This window comes from Oryx dammah, unplaced genomic scaffold, assembly GCF_014754425.2.
Source record: "Oryx dammah isolate SB20612 unplaced genomic scaffold, SCBI_Odam_1.1 HiC_scaffold_24, whole genome shotgun sequence".
Lineage (NCBI taxonomy): Eukaryota > Metazoa > Chordata > Mammalia > Artiodactyla > Bovidae > Oryx > Oryx dammah.
The window spans coordinates 34,576,837-34,589,456 of record NW_024070208.1 but is presented as its reverse complement, the minus strand read 5'-3'; the positions used below and the strand labels follow the sequence as shown (position 1 = coordinate 34,589,456).

Genomic DNA, 12,620 nt, shown 5'->3' with positions numbered 1-12,620 from the left:
ATTTAAGGTCAAGTTCACTGTAGAAAGTTAAAATCACATACTAAGGTCATGATTCAGGGTTTAACTGTTGGTTTTGTAGGAAGATTTTCTCCTTGGCACACTTAGTGCTGTGTCCTGGAATTGGTGCCCAGACGGTGTGGTATGAGCTGTTTGTGTCACGGGAATAAAATTAGATGCGCCTGTTGCTAATAAGAGGGAATGAAACATGAGACAGACCCAAAATGGGAGCCTTCCTCCGGCTGCCTGGCGAACTTGACCCCTCCCCTCTCACTGGGCGATTCCTAGGACAGCCTCAAATCCTGTCTCAGAAGCTCTGAAGGAGTGCAGTTAATTCACTTTGTGCTTTTTGACAACATCTAAGGTAAGTAATCGGCTTTACCTTGGATCTTACAGAATTAGAATGTTCAACTTAAAGACCAAATATGTATAAGGCTTCTTGATTATTTTTCCTTCATAGATGACACAACGGAAAATAAATTTAAAATGTTAAATAAATTTAGCTCAAAATGATTATATATTAAATATCAACAAAATGGAATGAATGCTTCATTTCAACTTTCAAGTTTTTCCAACTACTAAAATGCTACATGTTATTCTAGCATGATTATGTCCTTTTAATAGTTTTAATTTTAGGATACCATGACAGTATTTTTGTATTATCAGGCATTCAGTTGTTATACTGTAGCTAATTTAGATAAAGAGTAATCTTTCAGATCACCTACTTCAAATTCTGGGCTACCCTGGTGGCTCAGACAGTAAAGAATCTGCCTGCAATGAAGGAGACCTGGGTTTGATCCCTGGATGGGAAGATATACTGGAGAAGGGAATGGCAACCCTCTCCAGAGTTCTTGCCAGGAGAATTCCATGGACAGAGGAGCCTGGCGAGCTACAGTCCATGGGATCAGAAAGAGTCAGACACGACTGAGCGACTAACACTTTCACTTTCACTCACTTTTCACTTCTAATTCTACTCTTAAACTTTTGTGATAGAAGTACATTTGCTTTACATTTTGTCATAGTTTTGTCAAAGACGTTTAAACACAGAGTAAAATTCATGAGAACCAAAGTCCAGGTGGTTTGATACATTGAATAAGCAAAACAGAAGCAAAATGCCAGCTTCAACTGCCCAACTCTTCTTGGATGAAAAAGGGAAAAATGTCTCTCTTCCCAAATCTGGGGAAAATAGTCTATTGCTCAAAATATGTATCAGCAAGTATAGTAAGTAGAATATGAGGTAAACGTGTGCTGTGCTTTGACCTGTTAAATGTCTATTCCTTCTGTTGGATCCTAAGTAACATAGGGCCTTTGGAGGATGAGTTTCTAAAGAAAGTCATCAAGAAAGATAATAGGGAAAAAATAGCTTGGCTGGCTGGAAAATTTGCCAGCAGAATGGAGTAACTCACTAGTGCAAAATTAACTACAAAACTCCCTGTGTTTATGTTTTGCTTGTTTTCTTGGAAACATTTTGTAGAGATGGATACAGAGAGGAGTACTTACCACCTTGTGGTTCAAGTTGTTGTTAGTCTTAGAGGTTCTAGAATTTATCTGAGGTTTCTTTCAAAGCCAAATGAAAAGCAGTGTTTCACTATATTTAAATATCAAATTCCAAAGACTAACACATCCAAGTTTCCCAAATATGTTGGCTAAGCTTGCAGCTAAAATGCTGCAAATAAAGCTGTTCTGTGCTGTCCTTTAAAAAATCAACACTGTAGTCATTACACTAAATTCTTACTGTTGTTGTTCAGTTGCTTAAGTCGTGTCTGACTCTGTGACCCCATGGACTGCAGCACACCAGGCTTCTCTGTCCTTCACTATCTCCCAGAGTGCTCAAACTCATGTCCATCGAGTCGGTGACGCCATCCAACCATCTCATCCTCTGTCATCCCCTTTTCCTTCTGCCTTCAGTCTTTCCCAGCATCAGGGTCTTTTGCAGTGAGTCAGCTCTTTGCATCAGGTGGCCAAAGGATTAGAGCTTCAGCTTCTGCATCAGTCCTTCCAGTTAATATTCAGGACTGATTTACTTTAGGATTGACTGGTTTGATCTCCTTGCAGTCCAAGGGACTCTCAAGAGTCTTCTCCAGCACCAGTTTGAAAGCATCAATTCTTTGGCACTCAGCCTTCTTTGTGGTCCAACGCTACTGTATTGAAGGTGAAAATCAAATAACAATGATAAATTATGAATGGGTGCCCATTTTGTTTAATTTTGCACATTTTGTGGGACCTGGGAAAGGTTCCCCCAGCTCCCTCTTCTACATGGCTGCTTCTCAAGTGAGCCCAGCACTGCTCGCCCCCGTGGCTTTGGTTTCCTAGTCAGGAAACTTCAGAACCCACCTCTGCTTCCTTCTTTCCTTCCTGCCTCCTTTCTCAGCCTCAAGAGCACCTAGCCTTATTCTTCTCTGGACCTACTGCAGGACCAGATCGTCCTCTGGTGTTCGCGTGAGCTTTGTAGAATTCCTTACCCACTGTCTTTGCTGTTCCAGACTCCATGCTCACTTCTGTTTCACATCTTACTGTGCCTTAGGGACTTTCCTGGGAAATAGAGGCAGGAGTGTTTGGTGATCTGCGGGCTTGCAGGAGACTGAGACTTCTCCCAGAGTCCTTCACAGTGTCCGAGTCCACTTGACTTTGGTCCAGCTGGTGTGCTGTGCATGCTGCTGAAGGAGCTGGCATTCCCACGGGTTGTGTGTGCCCAAGGCATGTGTGCTTCATCCTGATGCCACTGGGATAGAATTAGTCTTGGGGGAGGTCACTTTGGTTGCCATGGAGACTGGATAAGGGGCATGGAGCGGGAGAGAGGAGCTGTAAAACGTCAAAAGATGGCCTCAGCTGAGGTCTGGAAATCAGACCCCAGGGGAGAACCAGCAGGAAGAAGTCATTGATGGAGATGGTACCTAAAACCCATCCTCACCTTTGTGACTGTTTTAACTCTTACTTGAAACGTTTTTCAGCAAGTTTTGCGAGTGCAGCATCTTTGAAGAAACACACTCTCAAAAAGCCTGGTAGGTCACTTGAGCTGATCAGTTGACCAACTGTTTGTTCCTCAGTGGACAGAACTGATCATCACGTCACAGAACTAAGAAGGTGTGACTTTAGATTTCAGTCTGTGTTATATGATAGTGAAAGGGAAATACCTAAGATAATATGGTTGAAAAGTGAGGGTAGAAACAGCCCTTCTCTGATGCTAATCGTCTGCCGAAATTCAACTCATTTATCAAGGTAGAACTTCGCATGATCTTGAAATACACTGTTGAAATACAGAGTACTTATGGATAGACATTCCTGGTAGAAAATGAAGTAGCATGAGGTCACTAGGCTGTGAAATGCCGGAAAGGTCCAGCCTATAAACCTGTAGATGCTGGTTATATACTGCTGAACAAAATGGAGAACAAAGCATCCTTATTTTGGCCTTATTTCTGCTAACTTCAGCTTTTGGACATTGATATTACTCCTTAGTCAAACATGACATAAAGACGTGGTAAAAGCTTCAGATTTCTGAGTTTATTTAATAAAAACAAGAGTAAAACACTAAGAAAACATGTTTGAATTGCTCATCTTCATAATCATAGCCCTGCTTTAAAATAGTCTCTAACTGAACTAAGAAACAAATATGCATTTTAAAACCACAGTTTTATGACCTAACATTTGTATGACAGTGGCCAAAAGTGTTTTTTTTTTTTTTCCCTCTTGTTACTTTTTCATTTAAATAAAGATTTCTTCCCTGATCAGGAATGTTAGCTAGTTAAAGGGCATTTATTCTGTTGGTTTGGTGTATTCTGTAAGGAACTTTTTAAAATGGCAGCTTGCCATTTTATTTTAAAAGTCAGTTCTGTTGTAGAGAAGAGAGAACAGTTTGATGACCTTGTAACCTGTGACTCTCTCTGTGCGTGTGTGTGTTTTATAGCAGGGGCCTTTGTGATGGTGAGAATTGTATTGATTGTGACTTTGGATGAAATTGATAATTACAGTTTGTGTGTTTTGCTTCATTTTATAGTCGTGCTAAGCAATTTGACCAAAAATGAAGCAGAACTATTTTTTAAATTATTTGGTCATCCTAAATGTAGTCATGAAGCTGGGACAAGTATAGTGAATTTTCTGTTAGCTTTTCTATTATCAGAGAAATAATATATCCAAAGGTAGATATATACAAATTTTTTAATATGAAAAAATACAGAAAGACATTTGGGAAATGCAGTTTTAAGTGAAAAAGGTAGAATATAGAGGGAAATTATTGTTAACAATTTTAAAATTTGTTTATAGTCTGTTTCTCTGGGTGTATATTTTAATATGTATTTCACTGTTCTGTTTTTCATTCAACACTCTACCATTAGCATTTCTCTAGGATATTCAAGATATATGCTTTCAAGCAGTTAATTCTGTAATATTATAATAATCCAATAACTAGTTACTCTGATGTTTAAACCTTATCATTATTTGTTGTTGTTGCTTAGTCGTGTCTTGACTCTTTTGTGACCCCACAGACTGTACAGCCCACCAGGCTTCTCTGTCATTGGGATCCTCCAGGCAAGAATACTGGAGTGGGTTGCCATTTCCTCTTGCAGGGGATCATCGAACCCAGGTCTCCTGTGTCACCTGGATTGGCAGGCAGATTCTTTACCACTAAGCCACTAAGAAAGCCTTTATATTCCAGTCATTCACCATTACAGATAAAGTAAAACAAATACCTTTAAACATCAATCTTCATTTTCATTCCTGATTGTTTCTTTGGAATAAGTTTCTAGAATTGAAATTACTGTCTGTTTGAGATTCTCAGTACATAGTGCCAAATATCCTTCTAGAGAAATGGTGTTAATTTTCACTTCCAACAGGAGAGGAATTTCATGCCCATTTTTCAAACATATCCATATGATATCACTTATGCGTGCCAATGTTGGCTAGAACCGGTTTTTAAATTTCCCTTACTGTTTGAAAACTGACTGTGGAAGTTGTGTTTGTGCTTCCTGGTGAAGTAGAATCTTTTACTCTGTATTAACCATTTGTGTTTCTTTAATGTGTGTGCATGGTTTTGCTCAAGTTGTATTGATTTATTTATCTTTCTAAGGGTATTAATCTTGTCTTATCTTTAAGGCAAATATTTCCTCCATTAGTTATCTACTGTTGAATTTTCCTTATTGATATACTTTTTGTCACATCTACCAAGGCAATCTCTTCGTTTTCCTAAACGTTGGCACCATGTAGGATGCAAACAGTGACCTCCAAAACTAAAAGATAATAAGATTATGTTGGATGAAGCTAGGTTTGTGATAGGTTTACACCAGCAATAGTAAGCTCTATATAAGAATAAAAATATGTAACAATTGGAAGACATACATGTGTGTGTGTGCACGAGAATATGTATATACACTCAGCAGTTTTTATTGATCTCTGGCAATATTGTAAAAAAATATGTGATAGTTTTGAATTCTGAGTCTCTGGCCATATCCCTCCAATCCAGTCTCAGACTCTGAGCTTATCTTCTATGGACTGTCTGAATTTGCCACCATTATTTAGATGACATGTGCTTTGAAATTAATATAACAGAATGATGTGATATGATGGGATTGAGGGTGTCCAGGGAAGACTTCTTGGAGGAGATGACATGTGAACTGGTGCTGAAGGTGAGGAGGGGGCCAGCAGAGGGTGTCAGGTGGGGAGGATGCCCAATAGTGAGTCCTGACCTGAGGGTTCACCTGGGCTGTTTGCGAGTAGGTGGGGCACCATGGTAGCAGATGAAGAGGTGAGCGAAGGCTCTTATGCAGGATTGAGGGTGTGGGCGATGGAGGGGCCTGGATGTTCTCAGTGGGGGAAAGCCATGGGAAGATTTGACATTATAGAGTGACAGGCACTGAATTTTATTTCATGTGCCTGCCCCTGGATAGAGAGAGGCTTCCAGAGCGGGAGGAAGGGAGACAGGTTTGCAGTGGTGAAGATGAGGGAGTTCGAGGGGCTGGCACCAGAGTGGTTGCCATGGAAATGGTGGGAAGTAGGCAGACCGAGGATCTAGGCTGAAGGTGGAGTTGGTATGGGGCTGATGTGGGGCTTGAAGGGGAAAGCAGGGAGCAAGAATGACTTCAGAGACTTTGAAGACCTGGGTGGGTGGTGATGGACTTTCTCATATAAAAAAAACTGGAGGGCTCAAAGATGAGTAAGTGAAGAATGCCCTCATGAAACTGTTAATAACCATTTGGGTTTTGAATAATGCAGATTGTCAGTCCTCAGTGTTGGAAAATGATGAACAGCACCATATTATACAATCAGTTTGAACATGGGGGAAATGCCCGTCCAGTTGGAAAGAGATTTAAAGAATTATTTTAGACCATGACATTTTAAATAAGGACATCTTTAAATCATTCCTAAAAGTAAATGCATAAAAAAAAATCTCAGAAGAGATTACTTTATGTTCTGATTCATCATTTTGCTACCTTTACAATCAGAAAAGTCATCATAATTTCTAATTTTAATTTAAACAAAACTATGCTCTTTTTGTGTGTGCGTGTAAAGAAGAGAATGAGCAACTTTTTAAAATCTCTTCCTAAAGTGGAAATTGTTACTGAAACTCTTACCTTGATTTACATAAAATGATGGATGTTTGTAAACATTTGTACACATCCACGTTTTGATCTTTCTTAAAGTAGGTCAGTACTTGGGACCTTTATTATAGGCAAATGTTGGTGTGATTGATATCTTGTAAAGATTATTCTAATTTTTAATTCTGAGTAATATGTAGTAGCTGAAGGAAGATGTAACCTAATTGGTTGGCATAAAACTGAGGAACTGGAATTTTTTTCACAAGACTTATAGGTACCAGCTTGATTTTCCTTCCACTGAATCTTTTAAGAACTTGATCACTTGACTGTTGTAGGTTGATGCTTCAATTTCAAAGTTAATCCTGCAGAATTCTGAAAGCTGTATATGTATCAAGTTTATTGATTAAGACCTGAAAATGTGACTGTTATTGTTGTAGTCGCTAAGTTGTTTCCAACTCTTTTGTGACCCCCATGGACTCCATAGCCCGCCAGGCTCCTCTGTCCATGGGATTTCCCAGGCAAGAATACTGGAGTGAGTTTCCATTTACTTCTCCAGGGGATCTTCCCAAGCCAGGGATTGAACTCTCATCTCCTGCATTGGCTGGTGGGTTCTTTACCACTGAGCCACCTTGGAAGCCCTGGAAATATGATCACTGGATTTCAAATGAATTTGTTATATCTAATATGGTGAATGACAGATTATCACTGTGGCTGAAATACAATGACATGTTTCAAAGTATTCTTTAATGCTCTTTTCAAAAATCACTTAATTTTGGAGATTTGTTATTGGGGTAAAAAAATGTTTTGTTGGACTAATGGTCAGTCAATATTGACAAATTCTCTCTCTGTCCGTCTGTCTGTCCCTTTGTCCCTCTCCCCACTCCACTTCCCACCTCCTCTCCCTTTTTCCCTCTCCCTCTCTTCACCCCCTACCTGTGGCAGATGGTGCGTGAACAATACACCACGATCACAGAGGGCACCCACATAGAGCGGCCAGAGAACCAGGCTATCTACAAAATCGGCATTTATGGCTGGAGAAAGCGTGGCCTGTATTTGTTCGTCCTTCTTTTGCTCGTCATCCTCCTTGTGAATTTTGCTCTTACCATTTGGATTCTTAGAGTCATGTGGTTTTCCCCAGTAAGTGTTACTTTTCCTGATAATCATGTTCTCGCTTTGTTTGTGCTGTCAGTCCATCCCCACTGCATCAACAGAAGCTCTCTGTCATGCAGTTAGTGTTTGTCTCCTGTCTACATAGAATGCTCAGTAGCAAAAAAAATACATATAACATTTAAAATAATATAGCATTTACCTTTTCTTAACCTTTTTTAATAGTTTCACTGCATATTATACTGTGTTGATTTTACAGTGAGTTTTCATTGCAGTTTTTCCACTCATCATTATCTTTTCATGGTGGGAAAATTGGAGCCATCTTGAGTTTGGGGTTGACTGTGTGTCATGATTGCTTAAAGATTATTTAATTCATTAACTGACAAAATTTTGCAAATTGTATTTTTCTAATTTCACTAATTTATAAATATTTACCATTCAGATGCAACTTATTTGATTTTTTAAAAGTCTCATTCTGATATCCAATAAATTCTAGTACACACTTCGGTATTTAACAGCAAACTTAGTAACCAGTGAATTCAGTTCAGTTCAGTCACTCAGTCATTTCCGACTGTTTGTGACCCCATAGACTATAGCACGTCAGGCCTCCCGGTCTATCACCAACTCCCAGAGCTTACTCAAACTCATGTCCATTGAGTCAGTGATGCCATCCAACCATCTCATCCTCTGTCATCCCCTTCTCCTCCTGCCTTCAATCTTTCCCAGCATCAGGGTCTTTTCAAATGAGTCAGTTCTTCTTCTCATCAGGTGGCCAAAGTATTGGAGCTTCAGCTTCAGCATCAGTCCTTCCAATGAATATTCAGGACTGATTTCCTTTAGAATGGACTGGTTGGATCTTCTTACAGTCCAAGGGACTCTCAAGAGTCTTCTCCAACACCATAGTTCAAAAGCATCAATTCTTCAGCACTCAGCTTTCTTCACAGTTCAACTCTCACATCCATACATGACTACTGGAAAAACTATAGCTTTGACTAGACAGACCTTTGTTGGCAAAGTAATGTCTCTGCTTTTTAATATGCTGTCTACGTTGGTCATAACTTTTCTTCCAAGGAGCAAGCATCTTTTAATTTCATGGCTGCAGTCACCATTTGCAGTGATTTTGGAGCCCAGAAAAATAAAGTCAGCCACTGTTTCCCCATCTATTTGCCATGAAGTGATGGAACCAGATGCCTTGATCTTAGTTGTCTGAATATTGAGTTTGAAGCCAAGTTTTTCACTCTCCTCTTTCACTTTCATCAAGAGGCTCTTTAGTTCTTCATTTTCTGCCATAAGGGTGGTGTCATCTGTGTATCTGAGGCTATTGATACTTCTCCCAGCAATCTTGATTCCAGCTTGTGCCTCATCTAGCCCAGCATTTCACATGATGTGCTCTGCATATAAGTTAAATAAGCAAGGTGACAATATACAGCCTTGACATACTCCTTTCCCAGTTTGCAACCAATCTGTTGTTCCATGTCCAATTCTAGCTGTTACTTCCTGACCTGGATATAGGTTTCTCAAGAGGCAGGTCAGGTGGTCTGGTATTCCCATCTCTTTCAGAATTTTCCACAGTTTGTTGTGATCCACACAGTCAAAGGCTGTGGCATAGTCAATAAGCAGAAGTAGATGTTTTTCTGGAACTCTCTTGCTTTTTCCATGATCCAGCAGATGTTGGCAATTTGATCTCTGGTTCCTGTACCTTTTCTAAATTTAGCTTGAACATCTGAAAATTCATGGTTAATATACTGTTGAAGCCTGGCTTGGAGGATTTTGAGCATTAATTTGCTAGCATGTGAGATGAGTGCAATTGTGCGGTAGTTTGAGCATTCTTTGGTATCACCTTTCTTTGGGATTAGAATGAATAATTTAGTAACCTAAAAATCAGTCATTATAAGGAATTTGGAGTCTGTTTTAGGCACCCTCATGTTCTCAAGATAGCTGGGTAATTTTATATGCTTTAATAATATTTTGTGTCCTTTTTGGAAAAAATTCATTTAATGCAGAATGTTTTTACTTTACAAGATAGTCATAGTGAGAAAAGATGCAGCAATGAACATTTTTTGGAGACTGAATGAAGGTTGAACTCCTCAGGTTTACACCCCAGGATCTGTCAGGGGCACCTCCTGACTATAGGGTCCTGTCTGGCCTCAGAAAGACCCTTGCTGTGTGGAAGGCTGAGGGATGAGCAGGAAGACGCTGGAAAGGCCTGGAGGGGAGACGCACCCACCCGCCCCCCACCTCCAGCCCCACAACTGCTGGAGACGGAAGACTGTAACGCCCCTGGGCACCAGGGGCCATGCGTTCTCCCAGCCACTGTGTGATCCCACAGCGTGGTTGGCACTCAGCCAGTGTGTCCTGAAAGAATAATGATGTGCATTTTCTTAGAAATACGTGTCAATTAATCCCACAGACTTTGCGTGAACATTGTTATACTGTGAGCCCACCTGGTGCTCTTGGCTGTTTATCATAAAGTGATTATTTAAATCTTACATGCATTTCCTAAACAGTCCTTTATATTTACACAAGATTTAATATAACACTGAATACTGAATAAAAGCAACTAAAGTTATAAATAAAGTGCTTAAGAGAAATGCAGAAAAAGGCCGATAGGAAATCTATGAAAAGGTATACATAATTTAAGTTGATAATAAAAGAGGTGAAAAAGAAAGCAATAACAGAATCTCTGCTCTTGTTAACAGGTAGGCATGGGTCACCTGCATGTTATGGCAGATGGACTTCGCCTGGAGGGGGAATCTGAGTTTTTATTCCCATTGTATGTCAAAGAAATACGTTCCAGAGCGGTAAGAAAATGAGGACACGTTTAAATAATTTGTTTTATGAAAAATAAACAATGGCTTGCTTTTCTAATGACAAGGATGCCTGCACTGACATTGCATGGCTCCCTGGCCACGTGCCCTGTGTGTGCCCTGGCACACCGTTTGTGACCACCAGGGTCACATCCAAAACCTTGCCCAGAAACCCCAGCCCCACCCCCAGCAGATTTTTTACATCTCATTGACCAGAGTTGTGTCACTTGGGTCTCCCTCCCCAGAAGACAGGCTGAGAAAGCAATTAGCATTTCCAGCCCCTGAGGAGGAAGCCAGAAAAAAAAGTGGGCAGAGGGGAGTTGGGAAGTATCCGTGAGACAGGCAGAGTGGTTCCCCGGACAGCTGGCTTTGTCCACGCCCGGAGGTGGGCCTCGCAGCCCACAGGGAGAATGATAAAAAGAAAAAAGAACGAGAGCCTGGACGTTGGCGCCTGAAAACTGGGCTCCATCGTAGAACTGTCACTTGCTGGCTGTGACTTTGGGAGAACTATCATTTAATCTCTTTGAACTCAATGTCCTCATCTGTAGATGAGGAATAAAGCTACCTCCTCCAAAGTGTGGAGGTAAACGAGAGGATGCATGGTCAAAATCTTCAGTGAATTGTTAGCTTTTATTATCATGCTAGTTATTTCATAACAAAGCAAAACCAAGTAGTAAGCTCACACCATTGGATAAGAGGTGAGATGCTGGTAAACCCATGTGCTTCCACAAAGCAAGTTGGAGAATTTCTAACCAGCCAGATGTCCAAAGTGCTCCTAAAACTTCTTTCCTTCTGGAAAAAAGAAAAACACATCATTCCCCCACAATTTGGAAGATATTTGGTTCCCTCTGAGTGACATAAACCCACCTGAATCCAACAGCCAAATTACTGCATTCCTTTTGAAGAAAACTGTTTATATAAGAGCCAGCAATCTTCTGTGAAACAAAGCCCCCATTCAGACTATGACCCCACTTACGTGCTCATAAAGCCACTTTATCTTCCAACAAAGAGCTCTAAAAGCGTAGGCATACAACAGATTTTAAAAGCTCTTGAAATTGTGAGAAGACTTTTGTGTTTTGAAAATAAGTAATACGGTCTTTATTATAGAAGAGCTAAACATTCTCTGATTTGTCTTTAAAAATATATCATATCCTGGACATAAATTGTGAGAAATGAAATTTTAATTTTTTTGAAAAGACCAAACACTGATTAAAATTTGATTGTTTCAGATCTTCACATTGAGAATGGACCTGGTGTATTATAAAATGTACATGGACTCTGTAAACCCACGAGGTTATTATATTTTGTGGGGAAATAATTTAATGCATTTACCCCATTCACATAATATAATCCAAGTTTTAAAAAATGTAGCCACAGTTTATAGGCTCACAGGATCTGTGATATCGGAAAAATTATTTTCTATAAATCCTCAATTCATATACACATGTAAAGGTATAGTCACTTTAGATAGTATACATCTGGCTCACTGTGTGAATCCATTTTTAGGACTCATCTCTGCTTCTGCAGTCTACACAGAATGTCACCATGAATGCACGCAACGCGGAAGAAGTCACAGGCAGGTTAAAAGTGGGTAAGTTCAGCTTCATCAGAGTGCTTTGAGTGTGTGTGTGGTCCATGAACAGTTGTGCCAAATGGATATATTTGGTTTTTTCTTCTCAAGTGTTCAGAGTTATTTATGAGCAATCAGAGTGTGAGTTTTCTAAATATCATGCTTGTGTGGACCATAGAGAGTCATTCACCTGGTGGGAGGACAGTCTGAAGTATTTTAATAGAAGTTATTTTGATTCCAAGAAATAGAGGACCATTTAAGGTAGTACAAGAAGCACAGTGATTATTGCAGGATACAAAATCATCTTGCAGAGGCAGAGAAAAGAAAACAAGGTAGTTGCACTCAAAAAAGACCCGGGGCTGAGTCAAAGTATTCCTCCTCTCTCTTTCTCTCCCCATCCTTCTCTCCACTGTGTTTCCTTCATTTCCGTGTGTGTTTGCCCATGATTTTCACTTGGGTGTGGTGATTACATCAGTCCTAACTCTACAGGACTCTCTGGTCCTTCCTCTGGTTGACTGTAGTTCTCAACACCAGCCAACTTAGTCTTCAGTGTCTTCAATTCTGAACTCACAACAAAGCACTCTAATTGGCCCAATCACTCTGTCCAACCAG

General features: G+C 40.1%; 1 protein-coding gene across 1 annotated transcript in view; it reads left to right on the top strand.

Annotated features, from left to right (window-relative positions):
- The first annotated feature begins 253 nt into the window (after positions 1-253).
- The window catches only part of SGCG (sarcoglycan gamma), a 29,558-nt gene continuing 17,191 nt past the window's right edge, over positions 254-12,620 (top strand). Inside the window, exons 1-4 of the mRNA XM_040266789.1 lie at positions 254-361; positions 7,467-7,661; positions 10,331-10,432; positions 11,945-12,029. Coding sequence (XP_040122723.1) covers positions 7,467-7,661; positions 10,331-10,432; positions 11,945-12,029 — 382 coding nt within the window. The 5' untranslated portion in view covers positions 254-361. The remainder of the gene's footprint in view (positions 362-7,466; positions 7,662-10,330; positions 10,433-11,944; positions 12,030-12,620) is intronic.